The sequence below is a fragment of the Seriola dumerili genome, unplaced genomic scaffold, assembly GCF_002260705.1.
Source record: "Seriola dumerili isolate Sdu_G_001 unplaced genomic scaffold, Sdu_1.0 BDQW01000070.1, whole genome shotgun sequence".
NCBI classification, from domain to species: Eukaryota; Metazoa; Chordata; class Actinopteri; order Carangiformes; family Carangidae; genus Seriola; species Seriola dumerili.
The window spans coordinates 822,591-841,166 of record NW_019174325.1 but is presented as its reverse complement, the minus strand read 5'-3'; the positions used below and the strand labels follow the sequence as shown (position 1 = coordinate 841,166).

At 45.2% G+C, this 18,576-nt stretch overlaps 1 protein-coding gene across 1 annotated transcript in view; it reads left to right on the top strand.

Moving 5' to 3' along the window:
• Window positions 1-18,576, top strand: part of met (MET proto-oncogene, receptor tyrosine kinase) — a 67,692-nt gene that overhangs the window by 17,471 nt on the left and 31,645 nt on the right. Inside the window, exons 3-7 of the mRNA XM_022743607.1 lie at window positions 7,899-8,102; window positions 13,655-13,783; window positions 14,193-14,366; window positions 15,611-15,768; window positions 16,368-16,482. Of these exons, the coding sequence (XP_022599328.1) occupies window positions 7,899-8,102; window positions 13,655-13,783; window positions 14,193-14,366; window positions 15,611-15,768; window positions 16,368-16,482 (780 nt within the window). The remainder of the gene's footprint in view (window positions 1-7,898; window positions 8,103-13,654; window positions 13,784-14,192; window positions 14,367-15,610; window positions 15,769-16,367; window positions 16,483-18,576) is intronic.

Below are 18,576 nucleotides of genomic sequence, written 5' to 3'. Positions count from 1 at the left end.
CCCCCCCCCCCCCCACTTCACTTCACTTCAGTCCATCTCCAAGATAGAAAATTACCTCTCAGGTCCTGAAGGGAAAAAAAAGAAAGAAGGAGAAGCAGAAGGAGCCACTAACAGTCATGAATGTTCTGAGCTTTAAATGGTAGCGAGAAGGTTTTTGGCAGGTTCGTCTCACAGTGAAATCTTCACCGGAGATTCTGCCAAGCGTCTGCACCGGTGGATGGATTTGATTATTCCAGACTGCTAGGAAGCAGGAATTCTGGAGAGGAAAAAAAAAAAAGAAAAAAGAGAGATTTGGCTGAATAACTTAAAAAAATGTCAGGTTATATCTTTTTAAAACTTGTGTGCACATCCCGGCTTCTTCCTCCCCCTCTGTACAAAGGTCCGGTTATTTTTGACACAGTCAGCGAAGCTGTTCGGGGCCGAGCGAGGCTGGACTCTTAAAGCCCCTCTGGCTGTAGCAATCATTTTGTGGAGGCTAACGCTAACGCTAATAAAATCATTCCAGTAGATGATTGGTGCTAACTCTCCGAAGCAGCCTCAACACTAAATCACACCCCCCCCCCCCNCTCCTCTCCTCGTCCTTTACATTCATGTGTTCCTGTAATTAAGAGCACATGTAGGACTGGCAGCTGCTTTAGTAAACGCGGCCGCTCGGCTGTCAGTTTGTGGTGATTGATCAGACCTTAGAAAGACATTAATGCTGTAAAATATTGTCCTGAGTGAGTAATATCCAGGCTGAAGGAGCAAAGCATGATGTGGCGCTCATTTGCACCCCGAAAATTACCCCGTGTCATGACTCATTTTGCTGCACTGCAGTCAGAAAGTATAAGGACAGGGTGTTTGGGGTTGTTCACATCCATATTCATCCATATTATACTTGTAGCCCCTTTTTTTTTACCCTTGGGTGCAATATATATATATATTAAAAAAAACAAACAGTGCAGTGCCTGAGCCATTCATCTGCTGTGAATGTAAACACCTTGAAATTAAAGGTTGGGAGTCACTCAAATAACCAGAAACATGTTTCCTCACGTACCTACGGTGATTTCTGCTTCCAGAAGTGAGTGGAGTTTGTGTCCGTGGTGCTCACGCTGTTGAGAAATGCCCTTGGAGCGACGTTCTTCCAGAAACTATTCCTTACGAAATCGCCTCACAGCGAGGACGGTGATTAATCGAGAGTCGAGAGAAAGGGCACGGTTCGGCTTTCAAAAGCTGCGAGCGTCACCAACGAAACTGCGCAATCTCTTACACACAGAGATCTCCCAGATAAACTAGATACCACCATCACAAGAGAGTATCATCGTCTTTCCTGGGTGTGCTGACCCCTTAGAGCCGGATGCCAATACTTAAGGTTCAGGTTATTTGACATGGGGTTGTGTGAGGTGCCGGTGTATCGCCGAGAGCACCGCGAAATCGCGTTTCAGCCTCTTAAAAACACGTCCACAGACAAAAATAAAAAAAGCTAATACCATTTTCACCGCTTTATCTGTCATCAAACAGCCCGTTCCTTTGGAACTACTTTTTTTCAACCACTGAACTACCGTATTCCTACGCACAAGTCCTTACCTTTTATCACAGTAATGACACCCCATCAGCTTCTAGCAGCGGTGCACTTACATCCCAAGCACCTACCTTCACAGCTAACTGAAGGTCCGTGCCGCGGCGTCCTCGCAGCAGATGTCACTAATACCATCAGTGACCTCGGCGTTTAAACAAATAAAAAAAATAAAATAAAAAAGGACGGAGGGGAAAAGTACGAGTCCAGCAGGAGTTATTTTACTGAACGTTTCATACCCAGGGTGCGAGCCGAGCGTGACGAGGCCGGCTTTATATGGTGTAATGTGTCTCATGTGTCTGGAGCTTTTTATGAAACACCTAGGGTAAAGAGTCGCACGGATGTAACTTCGTATCTCGCTCATCAAAAGGAAAAATGATGCGTCTGTTACACAAATACCACAGAAACCGGCCTTAGTGAATAATTTTATAAACTCCTCTCTCGGTCTATTTGGGAGTCGACCTCTTTAATTCCCTTTGATCTCCAGACTGTAACTCCAGCTACTGTGTCAGTCTGACTGAGATGTGGATTTTTTTTCAGGGGCGACTCTGGAAAGCTCGTCTGAAAGAATGTGTTACTGTCGAGGAGAAGCAGAAGGAATCAAAGAGTGTTCTCAGACAGCGGCAGGAATAGTGTCTTTTGGCCCCTGATCGCCAAACTCAGCGGTCCATCATCTTCCCTCCCCTTGTTTTTCAATCGCATAAATCCCCAGATCTCTTAGAAGAAGAAGAGGGAAAATATGTTGATACATGCATGAAAAAAAAGAAAAGTTCCAGTGTCAAGCAGTGATGAAAAATCATCCCTAGCTGCGTTCTCAGAGTCAGAGATGATATTTTAGTTTCTCGTTGGAGGCGGAGGAGGCGGAGGAGGCGGAGGATGCGGGATCATCACTCACCCGACCAGGCTTCATACTGTTAAGGTGATTTAGAGGCTGGAAGCTGTATTGTTCCTTTGTGGGAGAAGCTGAGAAGAACACACACACACACACACACACATTAACAGATTATTTAGCAGTTAGAATGGGCTGTGTGTGTGTGTGTGTGTGTGTGTGTGTGTGTGTGTGTGTGTTTGTGTTTGTAAGGAAATAGAAATAAAAGAGAGGAAGGTGGTTTGTCAGGAGAAGAATTGGAGGGGAGGAGGAGAATAGGTGGGCAAAAGGGCAAAACTGAAGTCGGGACTGGTCGGAGGAAAGACTTAAAGATTCTCTGTTTAACATTTTCATGAAACAATAAGCTTTTTTTTCTCCTCAGTATCTGGACTGAACCAGAGAATATCCTCCTAGCAGCGCCGCGTGAGAGGATGTGATGCGTTTAATGTATTAAAATAAAGCAAGGAAAAGACGCTAGACAATGACCTGTGAACTGCGTCGGGCGCTCGAGGATTTTGGGCAGTGTCGTTGTTCTTTCCCACTTCTGCCCAGGGGGAAAGACTGGCTCCAACACTGGCTCTAAAACTTTTCATGAAGTAAGCATAAAATGCAAATTACATGTTTGTGTGTATATGGATAATGTAAAGACGGCATTCCTGCAGTATCTCATTATGGACAGCATCATTTTCAAACGGATGGTCGAGGATGGACGGCTTGAATATCTTTGGTTGAGAGAGAACTCCAGTGGTTGAAAGATGAACGTAGCGGAGGTCTGCACAGGAAAACATGTGAGCAAACAACAACGTTGCATAAAGTTTCAGGCAGCTTTCTAAACCCAGTGTGCAGCTGTTGTACGTGTGTTTATCTCAGCGAGTAAACGACCTGTCGGTCGTTGCCACTCGCAGCCTCGGACGCTGGCAGATGACAGTTGTGGAATTTGATGATGGATGCGAGGAGGGCGTCTTTCGGAAAACCAGTGATTTTAGAAAACCTCCAGACACAGCCACAGAGAGTGACACCAGGATGACTGTCAATTCTATTTTGGGAGACCTTTGTATACACGGTGGATGAATTCAACACCCCCACTTTTTTTTTCCACCACACACAGTGTCCTTTATTTTGTGGATGCAATAATCTGTTTGCTGCAAAGCATGAAAGGAAACGGTGGAGTTAATGAAATATCATTCTGTGAATTTTATCCCAATTTCTGAATCTGGAAAAACAGGTTTTTGCTCTTCAGTGCTGGTTTTTATTGTTTGTTTTGTTTGTTTGCATCCAGTTCTGGAATCACGTGTCAGAGAAATAATAAACCCAAGGGTCCAGTGGAAACTTTCCTCTGTGTCGTCTGCAAACTTCATCCATTAGAATAAAAACTGCACCTGAAAACATTGATTACAAAATGATATTTCAGTATTATCTTCACTACATCACCACCACGTCCAGAATCTACGTCAATCTCCACATATTTATTCTGTTGGACCTGTTTATGTGTGAGGTCGTTTTCTGCCCGTGGTCGTGCCCACCTCAGGGCGCCATTATAAACAAAGCCGTAGCCCTGCCTGGCGTCTGGCGTCAGGCCACTCGAGGGCGAGGGGGCGAGGCCAGCTGCGCTGCGAGCGCCGGGGTCGGTCTTCTGTCGCCTTATTGTCAGCTTCTCTCGCTCGTTAAACTGTCCCTCACACCCTGACTGTCCCCTACAGCCACACACACACACACACACATACATGTAAACACACATTAACACATGACTGCATGTGCGTGGTGCAAGCAGCCACCTGCGTACTTACACACACACACACACACATCGCGGTTATTACAGCCGCTGAGAGTCAGGTTGCAGGGTAACGTGCACCCTGAGCCCAGGTGGAGTACTGTAATGTGTGTTGTAACATTACTGCAACAATACACCCCCCCCACCCCCTCACCCCCACCCCCACCCCACCCCTCACCCCCAAACCCTCAGCAAATGCACAACACACAAGCGTATGAGCACTCCACATTCCTCCACATTTCACTTTCTCTAAAAGACGCATTTCCACACACCCCGCCGACAGCCGAACCTCTCCAGCGTCTGCAGCTCACAATTGCACAAGTGATCCGCGGGTCAGAGGTCTGTTATTCCAGTGAGAGAGCCAGCTGAGCGGCCAGCAACAAGCCGGGCTCCACGGGGGGTTTGTGCATGTGTACGAGTCCGCTAACTCGGGCTAAGCCTCTGCGACACGATGTGTATTTTCGAACATTAGCAAGAGCGCCTTCGCTCTATTTTTGCATCGCAGCGACAGTGTTTGTATCCGAACCCTCCTCTGCCAGTAACCCGGCCCACGGTTTATAATTCAGGCATTAGCGTGTCTCTTCGCACAGGACCCAGGGGCCACAGTGAGAGTATGAAAACGACATTAAGCCACGCAGATCACCTTTCACCCCCCTACCCCACCCCTCCCTTGACTCTCCTGAGCGGTGCTGCAGGGTCGGGGAGCTCCGCGACGCTGAAACCTTATCGCCATGTCGTTGTTTTGGGGGACAATGGCTGCTGGTTAAGTATGGGGCAAAAGGTGTACAGTATCTCAGCGTATCTGCCCCACGGTGCCTGTTCTCCGGCCGAGAGACAACGCTCACAGAATGGCCTGAAATATGTCGAACATCGGGAGCACTTGCCAAAGCCATAAATCTTCCAAAAGATGAATGTGTGTAAAGGAATGAGAAAAAATTTTGGAAAACAATTGGACTGCGTTTCATTTTAGGGTTCACATGATTATAATTAGGCCTGAACAATTAATCAAATATATATTCAAATTACAGGAGCTGCAATTTTTTTTAAACAAGGGTGAAATGTGTCACAACAGGCCGCAGATGAAGCAGATAAATCATGTTCTGCATGTTCTATTTTTATATTTTTATAAAATGAAATAAAAAAACCTTTTCAACAGAAATCATGACTCGTATCACAATATCTGCCAAAATAATCACAACATGATCTCTGTCAGATTTGCGTTGTTTTGTTTGTCTTGTCCACTTGGCATGAAAGCTTATTGTGAAAGTCTGCCAAAAACAAGCTGTTGTGTCAGCTCTGTGGTTGTCAGTAGAGGCTGGTATGATTTTAAAAAAGATATATATTAAAGGTCTGTCTTGAAGTTTATGCGAGACTTAAACTTTCTTGAAGAACCTGTTTGCCTCCGTGACGGTGTCGGCGTGGCGTCCTCTCAAGCTCCCTCGTCTCCACGCCAAGAAACAGCCAAGGATAACAGCGCTTCAAATGAAGCTCGTCAAAACAGCCTTTCCGCTGTCCAATTTCATTGCCTTGATCCTCGCGAATACCTCAGCGGAGGGATTGCAAGACCTTTTCAGTTCAGTTCCCCTCCTATCGTCCTGCTCCGCTTCAACAAACACCCCCAAAGTCCTGTTTGTTTGCTCTGAAAACAGTCGGCCTGGGGACTGTTTTTTGAGCCGCGTGGCAGAATCTCCGCGGTGATGATGTCTCTATCTGCCCCAGTTTTGAGAAGTTCTTCGTATGTGCTCCCGTCCTGTTCCGAAAGCGCCGACAGAGGGTTATTATTATGGGTCATATTTCAACCTGAATTTCGTGGGTAGAGGTGTGTAACGCACACGCCGACGTCCACATCAGAGACTCATCAATCATGTCTGAAGAGGAGATGTTTTCCTCCGCCTCGGCTCTCCGGCTCAAACCTTCATTTTCTTCCGACGTGTCCTTTTCTTTATCCAATTTCCAAATCAACTTCAGTCCCGAGCTATCGTTCCTCATCCGGTTTTCAACTATTAACAGAGTAATTCAGTGCAGATCAGCTGGCTGCACCATCTTTTTATGTGTTTGGCATGAAAAAACATCCAACCTTTCTGCCAGGTTTCAATTTCCTCCACATTTTCCCTGCATTTGACTTAACCATTGTCTCTCTCGCTGCAGCCACTGGCCTTGAGGACATTTAATTTAACCAAGGTTTGTCGCTGCATGCCTGTCAGTCCGCCAGGTTTCTCTTTTGCCTTTCCTCTTCTTCGTGCAGGCCTCTTGTTGGTCTCAGCTACGTGACGTCACCGAGAAAGAAACTTTTTCCGATTTATGACTCCACCATTGTTCTCTTCATCTTCAAAGCTTGCACTAAACAAATGATGCAGCATGTTTCATGCAAACCACAAATAATGGCCTCGTGAACCAGGGAGTCCTTAAGGTAGAGGCAGAGGGAGATCATGAGTCTGCAAGTGATTAAAACCAACTTTGATGCAGTAACATCACTTTTTTTTTTTAGCCTCTAAGTCACAAACAAAAGGCTATAACCGAGGTCACGAACATGTCTGTGTAAAGTCAGGTGTTTCCTGCTAAAAACTGTATACACTAATGGCACAGCGAGGCACCCACCGGTTGTCATAACCATTGTACCTGTAATCACCCTGCTCCTTGTGACTCCCACTCAGGAGGTCATCATCCACTGAAGCTGAGAAAACAACAGAGAGCTCAGGTCCGGTCAAGCGGCCGGGTCAAGGACCTTAAAGAGCCACAAGAGGCCCGCCACCCTGTGGGTCATTAATAATTAATGAAACCTGAGGCTGGGACAGGAGGCCATGACTAAACACAAGAAAGAGCCAAAGTGGTGAGAGGGCAAGCCTGGGCAGTAAAGGGAGAGAGAGAGAGAGGCAGGAGGAGGGGGGGTGTGGGGGTATTGATAGAGAAAAGAGCGCTGAATCCAGCTCTGGCTACAGTCCGTGCTTTCACTGTATGCTCCAAAGGCTCCAGACACAACAGTCTGCACAACCCAGCGACGTTTGAAAAAAACCAAAGAGCGGAGCTCGGAGTGACAGATTTTTCGTTTTTTAAAACTCAAGAGAGGAGATGGAGGTAGAGAAAGAGGAGGGTGGATAAAAGGAGCAACAACAAAAAAAAAAAAAAAGAAAGAAAAAGAAAAAGAAAGTGGGGTTGCCCAGTTGGACAGAGAAAAAACGAGTTCATGGAATGAAAAACAGCATGAAAGTCTCCTCGCTGTTTCCCATGAAATCCTGCCATCCACTAACTTCTCCTCAACAAAGCGTGTACTTGCCCTAGAGGTAATATCACGCCGAGACCTCCATTACGAGCGCTGCCTGATGAAAGAGGAGCTAAGGGGGGCTTAGGAGGCTTGGCTCTTAACCCTCCCCCATCGAGCCCGATATGAAAGAAGATAGTTCAACATGATATTATATAACAAGTGCTTTTTGGGGGGGGGGGCTGTTCTGTTTTGACACAATGATCCAACCTTGCTGATGAGTCCCAGAAAGTACAGTATGTCCAGCACCTACAGTTACAGTACCGACCTACTTCCTGCTTGCTTCAGATCATTAGTTTGCTCATTTCTAGTGCACTTCTTCCATAGGACGTTTATACAGATGTTGAACGCTGACAGTTGCTGATGTTCTCCTTGTGTCATGTTACTGTCGTGCCCGCCACCAAAAACAAATAACAATCCCCCGATGCCTGTGGTTTCTTTGCAGAGCTCATCCGACGACTGCGACCCACACGAGGGGATCCACGAAGGGAAAGAGGGCAAGTACCGCCTGCAGGTGACCCAGTTCGTCCAGAGGTTGGAGTACTGGCACAAAGAGCTGACGAACACCTTGGTCACATCTATCAATGTGGTTCCAGTCCATGGCCGAGCAGTGGCGTTCCTGGGCACCGCCGACGGACGCCACATACAGGTAAATCAGTCACCTGTCGTCATTTCTAAAAGTGAAGGCGCTTCATTTGCATGTAAAACACCAGCAGTTATAGGCACAAACACACAGAGACCCTGAGGCGCAGTTTTTCCCTCTGTCATTGTTCATGTAAATGTGGCAGGATGTTGGTACGTGAGGAGTGAGAGCGCATTGCTGGAGACACAACATAAAGTCCTCTGCAGGTGCCACTCTGTGACCAAGCACCGGGACCTTTCTGTTTGCACAATTTGCTTTCCTTTTCCTTTGACCTGTGCTCAGCGGCCTGCCAAAAAAGCCCATGTTCCAGTCTGCCATCTGAGCAAACACAGTCTATTTTGCCTGTCAATGTGCAAACCAACAGTGGATTCCACCAGAACTGACGGCTTTTTTAGCTGCTTCCAACGTCTCACACACGACCTGTCACTGCCGCCTCTTCAGCTGTAGGGGGATTTGAGTTGTGGGATCAGTGTGGGGCAGTGACTGGAGGCTGCTGGTGTTCCTGCACTCTTGTTTTATCTGGGTTAAAAGGGCAGTCTGAGAGAAAACATGGCTGCTTGTGTGTCCTCAAGAATCAGACCTGTAGCACAGAAATCTCCTCAGGGGGCATTGATTGAATGATCCACATACATATACAGGAAATTCACAAAAGGTTAAAGCACCTCAACTATATAGAGCGGTCCATTGGTTTGCACTGTTGCTTCATAGCAAGAAGGTCCTGGGTTTGGACCTGCCAGCCGGCCGGGGGCCTTTCTGTGAGGATAAGTGGTTAATGATAACGAATGAATGAATGAATGAATCCAACAACGTGTGAACATCAAACACTAACTACAAAGATGGACTTTCCTTAGATCATCTGCTCTCCTCCATTTCGCTTCCTTCCTCTGAAAAAGGTTATGGGTTTTTATTTTACATCATGATATGCATCCTTGAACACTGGTTTAAGTCTTTTTTTTTAATTGCACCTCTTACATAAATAACCACTGTCTGAAGCTTGTAATTTATAGTTTTTGCAAAGAGTCTATATAGTCTTGTCAGAGGCCGGTCTTCCCTCGGCTTCGAAATTAGCTCTGATTTTGTAATTTGCAGACGTTGAGGTTAGAATTAGGCTAAAAGGTCTTTCAAACATAGTCATTTTGAAAAAAATAAAAGCTTGTATGTAATTTAAAATCTAAAAAATAAAGTTCTCTTTTCAACCAAATTTAGCACAGTTTTATGTCTAGACACAAAAACCCCTCCGTCAGTGTGAAGGGGGAATGTTTTTCATCTGGCACATGAAATGATTTTGCAGCCTTTGGTGCCAGTGCACCTGCAGTTCAAATGAGCATTTGGCTTGTTGTAGGTCCATTAGTTGCATTATGTTGTTTTGAGGAGTCATCGGGGTGAAATATAGCATTTTGGCATTCATCTTAATTAACTCAGCATGACTAGCCAGTGTGGCTGCATCTCAGACTGTGACTCACCCCAGTCACTTTCCCTCCCTTTTTCATGTGAGGTTTTGTCCATCCACTCTGCCAGTGCAGCTGCATGCAGTGGCTGCTGCAGCTGCAGAGCAAAGTGCAAGTAAAGCGAGGCTGCACTGGTGCTTTTGGGGGGGGGGGGGCTGTGGCGAATGGAATGAAACACATAAAGTAAAAGCTGAATTACCTCACGTGTTTTTGAAACACAAGAATGAAAAGACATGCGTGGAAAAAAAAACAGCAAGAGAGACGTGGAAAAAGGGGCCGACAGCTGCAAGGAAAGGGAGGGAGGGAGGGAGGGAGGGAGGGAGGGAGGGAGGGAGGGAGGGATGGAAGGAAGGAGGGTTATGTTAGGATGGTGGAATAGTGGGGGGGAGGGCGAGAGGGCTTACAAGCTGAACGGCACGTTAATGGTGAACGACGGGCTCCGCTGACACGTTCCCTCGCACGGCATTTTCAACTCGCTTGAGCGTCCCGTGCAGCTGTTGCTGTGTGTTTCTTTACCGTCAAACCCCCCCCCCTCCACTTCCCCCCAATCTCCACTTCCCCCCTCCCTCCCAGGCCCTCCTTCAGTTTTCTTTTTTGTGGTTGGCTGAAGTTCATTGTTTTAGCTGAGGGGTTTTAGAAGGTCTGAAGAGGAGACCAGCTGTCCCTGCACTGCAAAACTCTCCATTTTATCAAGTAACCGTTTCCTAAAAGTCTTACTTTCTCGAAACAGATCAGCCATTTTGAATAAATATCGACTTTTGTTTACTCCAAAATTTGTCTGGAAAAGAGTGGTTGAGTCTTGAGTCAAGAAAGAATACGGCAGGGGTCTGTCTTGATTTTCAGATGTTTTCACTTGTGTTAAGAAAGTCACTTAATAGAGGCAGAAACGACTTGATAAGAGGCATTTTTTACATTGTCAGAGGAGCCAGAGATTTGTGTCAGAATGAATCCAACATCCTAATATTAAGTAACTTTTAGTCATACATAGATTTTGCTAACAATATTAGCAATGTTGATAGCATTATCTTGATAGAAAGACGGACAAAAGACAAAGACAGACAGGACTGGAAGGATCTTACAGGACCTGGAGGGGAAAAGTGAACAGTAATGTCAGGTGCTCTCACTTTTGGTTTTAAAAATAAAAGTGGTGCAAATAAAGTGGATAATTCTGCTAAACTTGTTTACTTGCCCTGTACCTTCAAAATAAATGTGTCGCCTTGTTCCCAGATTGCAGCACTTATACTTTATTGAGTAGATAGATAGATACTTTATTTATCCCCTAAGGGAAATTCATGATGAAGATAGAATTAATGACTAAAGAATATGAAAATAAAAGGTAACCAAATGTGTTTGAAATGTCTTGTCCACTCTCCCTGCTCTGATTTTTCCAACTTGAACTGACGACCCTCCGGCCACCTGCTCTGTCCGTCCAAAGCTGAGCAGCAACAAGAGTCTGTGAGAGACGGGTCGTCTTTGCTTTGGCAGGTCATTTCATTGTTAGTACTATTTAAAAAAAACCACAAAAAAAAAGCCTGTCAACTTTTCATGTATTTCGGTTTCCTGGTGGCTCCCAGCGGACGAGGCAAGAGGGAACACGGGGTAGAGGCAGTGAAAGAAAAAGAGCGCTGTTCCCCTCCATGGACTCCTTTCTGGCTCAGGAAGTGTTTCCCTCGGCTTCAGTCGGGCCACTGTGGGAATAACACAGTGGCCGTGTTTATAGGCCAAACTTCCCCCCGGCCTGCTTAATACAATAAGCTGTAATTTACACCGCTATTACCTCCAGAGAGATGCCTGTTGTATGGCCTCGTCCCCAGAGGAAAGCCACCCATTATACTCGCTGTCACAAAGCTAACGTTGATCATGAGGCTCAAACAGTGGGGAAGCATGACGCTGGAAAACAAGGCATTTTCTGGGGGTGAGGCGAGGAGCAATCGCATTTTAAAAGTTACAATGCAGAGTGTTTTAGGTATTTACTGGATGCTCTTTCACACAGTAACTTACAGTCAACACACACACCATTACTGCCATTCCTGCAGTGTGTATTAGGCTACCTGGTATGTGTGTGTGATTTTGCTCCATTCTGACACAGCAGAAAGATTGTGAGTGTCAGTGGACTATATCTAATTGTGTGTGTGTGTGTGTGTGTGTGTGTGTGTGTGTGTGGGGGTGTATCATAGGGGGAACAGTATAATTTGAAGGGCTTCATGTAACTGGAGCAACCACACACCCCATTAGAGACCCTGTTCTGTTCTGTTTTCTCCCAGGCCTGTAATTGCAGCGAAACCACAAATGATAAACGCTGTTCCAGGTGTGTGTGTGTGTGTGTGTGTGTGTGAGAGAGAGAGAGAGAAACACAACACAAAATGTCAGAGTATGCAGTGCTTCTGCCGATGGCTTGCCTGCCCCAGCAACAGTCTGTCCTGTCGCAACTATGTTTAAAAAGTTCACATCTGGATTGAAAAGTGAGCTCTTAACTTCAAATAGTAAGAAGTTCGTACATATTTACTGGACAGAGACAGTGATATTGTTAAAATATCGATATTTGAGACAGGTGTAAAGGCTGGAGCTGCCGATTACCAGACTAGTTTTATAGCTGTCAAATGCTGCTAACTGCGTGTAATCTAGTGTGGACCATCAAGAGTCTTTGTCATCGTGATTAAAGTAATACACATAATAGAGAGGTCATTGTTAGCTCCACAACATCAAATTTGTGTGTTAAAACAGAGGTAGCATGAAGTGTTTAGTCGCCCAGCAAAAGGCAAAATACTGTATATGTCTTCCAAAAACTGCAAAACTTATTTTCCATGTTGTATCTTGTTAGCTAGCAAGCTAGTCACCAGAACGTCAAAGAGTCAGCTGAGTTAAAGAAGTGTGAAAACCAAGAACGTCATGGTGAGGACAGAAATGTCAAGAAATGCTTGTTGCATCACAGTGTGTTGTTTTCTATTTCCTCACATTTCAAAAATGGACACAATAACGTGTTAATAAGAAGAACTTTGATAGAGCTACAGCTAGCTAGCTGTTTCTGCTTCCAGTGTTGGTAAAGCTAAAGGCTAAACAGGTCCTGGACCCCTTTCTTTACTGAATGCACGGAGATTAAATTGATATTGTTTTCCCATTTAAATCTCAGAGAGCCAACAAAAAGGGAAATTTCCAAAATGTCAAATATAATAGTGTTTACAATACAATTTACTTTCAAAAGCCCTTGTTGGAAAATGATGGGAAGTTAGTAAAATAGTTAGTAATTGTAAAATCTGACAAAAACTTCCTGTTAAATGACAAATAATCAGGGTTGCTTCTAAACCAGCTCGAGACTTTTGGCAGGGCGGACATTTTGACTTGTCAAAGAAAGGTTTAACTAATTAATAATGGCTGCGTTCCAGTTTTCTGTATTAGAGCAAGAGCCCTGCAGGCTCACTGGCGTGCCGTGCCGACACAAGAGCAGACACATCTTAGTTACACCTGTACTATTCCTTCTCGTGATAATTCAAAATGTCTACAGTGAGAAAGCCCTTTTCTTAACCTTGACTGTGGACAAGACACCACACTGTAATGGACCTCGCTAAAAAACAAAAACAATTCTACTCTCCACAATGGATCCATTAAAAATAAGACAAACACCAGTGAAGGAATTACCCGGGGAAAGATGACACAATCTGGATCGTATTTTGCTGGTTCGGTGCCAAAAATCGTATTAATCTCTTCTAGTTTTTCATCCCTTTGGTTTGGATTGTGTTCAACATTGTGAAGCGTTCCAAATAAACATAGCAGCAATGAAAACCAGCGGTGACAAGTGAAGTGAACAAAACCCTCCTCCTTCATAACCAGGTGTCCTCATCTGACCTGTGTGCTGGATGCTTTCAAAAGAAAAAAATCCCAGACACCTTGTGACTTGCATGCTTCTGATTTTATTTAATTATAAGTTATCTTTAGCAACAGATGTAGCCATTGTGTGCACCTTGTTTTTCATTTTAGGCCTATTGGTTTAAATTTGGCTGCATCCACAAGAAGGTCCTGTCTGGTGGACGACAAGTATAGATTTGATATATAGTGTATTGATTTTAATAGAAATAGAAAATACAAAGGCCTGACGTGTCCTCCCTCCTTCAGGTGCTGTTCTCCCGATTTGCCTCTCCTCATGTCAACATACACCTGGACTCGAGACCCGTCTCCTCCAGCGTGGCACTGCTGGACGACAACCACTCAGAAGGAGCCATGCTAATGGCCACAGGGAACAAGGTGGGCTCAGAACCGCAGAGATGAAGGACACAAATACATCCCTGAGTCTCTTTTTGGTGTGAATTCTGATGTTAAACATTCAGTTTGGACTCTGTTCTGTGTTCATCACTAAAAACTTTGCACCAAAACAAGTTCTTGCTAAAACAGAAATGCTTGCAGAAGGCAAATAACACGAGAGTGAACAGGGAGCAGAGCCAAATGATAAAGGAGAATATTGTTCCTAAAGGCTTACAGTCACGGCTCTGCATCCATTTCTGTCTGAGGGGAAAAACACACACATCACTATGTGAATTTGAAGGAGCTGTGTGTTTGTCTTCCTCTCACTATTTCAAGTGTATAAAGAACCAAGTGGGACTATGGTCTGTTTCTGTTTCTGCCTTTTTGTCCTTAATTCTGACCTCCTTTCTAGATCACCAAGGTGCCCTTGATAGGCCCCGGCTGTGGTCAGCTGACCACCTGCACTTCCTGTTTGCTGTCATCCAGGGTGACTGATTGTGGCTGGTGTGATGGCCGCTGCACCAGAGCCAACCAGTGTCCCTCCTCCATCTGGACACAACAGCACTGTACACCTGTCATTACCAAGGTAATCACGAGGACTGGTCTCCACGGTGACGGTCAAGACAGGAAGGTCACAGTTTCTAATTCACTCACCAGTGTCCACCCACCGAGCCGAGTAGATTTTAGAAAATAAAAACATGACGGCAGAGTGAGAACTTTTAAACCCTGTTTTCTAGTCCTGTGTTTAAACTTATCAGTTCTTCATTGTTCAGTCCGCTGCTGTTTCAACACTGTGCAAATAACCTGAACCTGAAAGCAAACTTTAGTGACTCTGCAGCTTCCTGCTGACTCAGTTTGCTGGAAGACCTCTCGTGTTGTCACGTCTCTCTCTCTCTCTCTCCTTCCATAAAAGCAGCCCTGTATAATCTGTGTGTTGAACTGATCTGTATGTTAGCGCTGTCTGTCTCTGCCGCAGTGTGACATCAGTGAAGGTCACAGTCTCCTTTTCTTTTTCTTTTTTCTTTTTTTTTTTAAAGCAGCTCTGTCCTATTTAACACCTCTCTGACATTGTGAGGCTTTACTCCCCCCCCCCCCCCCCCCCCCCCCCTCGCTGCTCCACTGTCTCCTTTGAAGAAAACCCAACAACAGGTTAATGGGGCAAAAACCTGTAAAAACAACTCTTTGTCTGGGACTACCTTAACTCACTTGGCTTTACTTCACTAACTTACTCAACATTTGGATGTTATCGCTGGAGTATCTGACATCTAGTGTCAGGGCGCCCTTGCACTTCATCCACATCACTTATCTGCAGTGTTGTTTGATACAGAGTGATTTCAAAGCATAACATTGCTTTCTCAGAGCACATCTATTTATTTATTTATTTATTTTTCTTTTTGAAGAAATAATAAACCGTCCTGCAGCTCGGGCGTGTTGCAGATGCTTCATACACACAGAGGGCTAAACTATTAGCAACCTAGCCACTCATCACCTGCTCTCATGGTGAATCTACCTACACGATCCATCAGTACAACACATCGCTTCGTCTCTGAAAAGACCTTTGATTGGTCAAATTCTCCCTTCACAAAATCACAAAAGGTGATTATGGAATTGTTGCTCATTGACGCCCACCCCAGCTTTAATTACCGTAAGCAAATGAGACCCTTACTCATTAGCTCTGTTCAGTATTTAATCATCTATCATATGTTTTTTTCCGGAGGGTTTGCAAAGAGCAGAAAAAGACGTCGTGTTGCTTTACAGCACAAAGTGACATTGATTTCTAGAGAGCACTGAGACATTAGCTTTAATTCGTTCCTTGTTTACATGCGTTAGGTGTTTCCCGCCTCTGGGCCAATTCGAGGTTCTACAACGGTGACGATTTGCGGACGCAACTTTGGCTTCGACAAGACGGAGAGCTTCAAGGCGTCGCTGGTGTCTGTGGAGGTGGCGGGAGCTCACTGCAAACTGCCCCGACAGGACAACGCAAACAGGTGTGTGTGTGTGTGTGTGTTCATATTTTACACATCTCGCTTGCATATCTTGTGCATGCATTGTGAAAACAACACTGCTCCTGCGCCGTATCTGAAAGGCCACCTTTGAGAGGCAGAGAGAGAGACAGTGTGCACTAAGTGGTGGGTGTTTACGAGATAAAGGGACGCGTACACTGGCGTCCTATAGGGGCTGAGCAGGTTTTAATAGGGGTTATTGTGTTGGAGGAAGAATGTTAAGAACCCCCCACCCCACCCCACCCCATCCCCCTCCACCCCCCCTCTTTCTTTTCTCCAGCAGCGTGCCACATTCAACACATGACTCCCCTAACTGAAAAATTGCTGGGAAAAATCGCTGCATCCAGACTTTTCCGCTCTCCCAAATCCACTGAGGCCTCGTCCCATTCAAAAGCCCCTTTTGCTACAAACAACCTCATTACAAGTGACGGGGAGAGAAAAAAAAAAGAACACCACCCACCCAGTCCCACATGAAGACGACCTCTTTGTGCGTTCCTGCAGGGCAGAGGATGATCATTGAATTAGGATAAACGCTGGGTGGCTGGGACGAGGGTATAATGCCTGGTTCTGTATGTTGTGTTTAGGTGGACTGAAATGCAGTGTTCCCCAGTATTCAGTGGGAACTTCACCCCGTCGGGTCACACGGTGAAGGTCACCACTGGCAACAAGGTAGCCAAGATGGAGGGCTTCACCTTTGTGGTAAGAAATGAGTTTTGTTTTTGTTTGTTTTTTTTTTTTTTTGTTCCTTTCATGTTGGTTTGCACTTGCAAAACACTTAAGTATAAGGAGTCTCGCCGGCCGCGTCACCAGAACCGGAGATCCACGAAATCATCCCGACATTTGGGCCGAATCGCGGAAACACCATGCTGACCATCAGAGGAGTCTTCCTGGACACTGAAACAAGCAGGAGTGACAGTTGGGAAAGCAGCACCTGTAAAATCCAGATGGCAGTTCACACCAGCGTTCATCTTCTCTCCATCTCTCCTCCCTGTCCCTTCAAAGCCAAAATAAAGCTTGCATGTCAGTGGCAGATACATTTTCTGCACTTCCTCTTGTCCTTCTTAGGAGTTGGCATGGGTGCCGGGTACATATGTCGTGTAAAAAATTTAGCTTATGAACCAGGAGAAGAGTTAAAAAGTTGGAGGATTTTTCTTTCATTCAATCGTCCTTTTCATATTTTCTCTACTTTTTTCCTTATTCTTCTCTTCTTCCCTTCTCAAGCAGGACTTCAGATCTGCAGGATTAATGCCGGAATAGGGGGGGGGGGGAGCTTGGACAATTGCCTGCCAACATCGTATCATACTAACACAGACAATATATCCTGTGTGATGTGTCGCTCGTCTCCTTCACCCCCCCTCCTCCCCTCCCCTCACACCATTAGCTTGTTCGTCCACCACTTGCTGGACACATTGGCAAAACGCCTCCGTCACGCTTTCCTCGGTAGCAGCCTGTAGAGCTGAGCGGTGAAAGACTACGGTAGGAGCTCCGACGCCGTGCTCTTCCCTACAACCAAGTACCCATCAATATCATAGCAGCATCAGTCCCTCCAATATGGCATGTATTGATCGTGCTTAATACTCTCGTCAGGTTAGACCTCCGCTCATGTTCACGAGATGGTTTGCGTATCACTTCTTTGGTCACTTGTCAGCTCAATTTTATTCGCGCCCAAGATCATGAGCTGTTTGCGTTGTTTCTTCAACCTGACGGAGATGAACAAGCGCCGGGGAAGATATTCCAGTTAGATATAAATGTGATGAATGAGACAATTACTGTCATTTAGTTTTACAGCAGGAGGAAACGAGTGGGAGGTTGACGAAGTGGCCTAAACTGCTAACGCAACGCGCAGTCTCCCTAGTGCGGGATCTTACTGTGTCTCTCTAGTTCTCATTGGTAAGGCTAATATCCGTTGCTCACCTCCCCCTCTCTCTGCAGGCGGTAGGCTGCACGGTGGTCAGGCTCACGGCTGTCGTTCCTCAATTTCCGCGTCAGCCCCAGTATTGGTCCTCACCACAGGGCAGGATGCTGAATCTTCCATGTGGGTGCTACGACACGGTTTTTATATCCTATCATATAATTTTGTTATTTTTCATTATTGAATCGGACAAAAAGGTTGTTGATAACGTTTGCGTGATTAAGTTATAGTTGATCCTGTCTGAGAAAACATTCCCCTTCGGCGAAAGGACTTTTCCTGAAAACTCGGGAATTAGTTTTGGTCGCTTTCCTCACACAATTGCTGACAGCTTGTGCAGGTTTTAGCTCCTGCCTCCAAAGAGCGTGCCCTCTGACGTAATGTACGTCCATGTGTTTTTAACCGGATAGACCCTGCAGATGCTGTGTCAAGCCATCATTGCAAAAAAAACGTATCCAAAGTTACACCAAAGGTGCTGAAATTTCTGTAAACTGCTCACTTGTGAGAAAGTGGTCTTTCCTGTCTGTCTTTCTGTCCATCTGTCCAGACCTGTTCAAACAGTACTTGACTATTATAAATGAAAACACTGTTTTTATTTCTTTTGTGCTTTTCAGCGATGCAGGAGAATGATATATAACAACCCAAGTGCCAAAGGAAAATTTGGTTCCTGGTTTGTTCTGAAATTAAACTGCTGGACTCCGCTATAATATCTACAACGTAGAATTTTTCATAAAATGTAAATATTGAGAGACTACATGCAGTCATACAAATAAAACATATATATTAAAAATTAGGAACACATTTCATTATAGTGACATGTGTTTTATGTATGTATTGCTTATATTGTGAACATATGTCACACTAACATATATAAATCTCTCTCT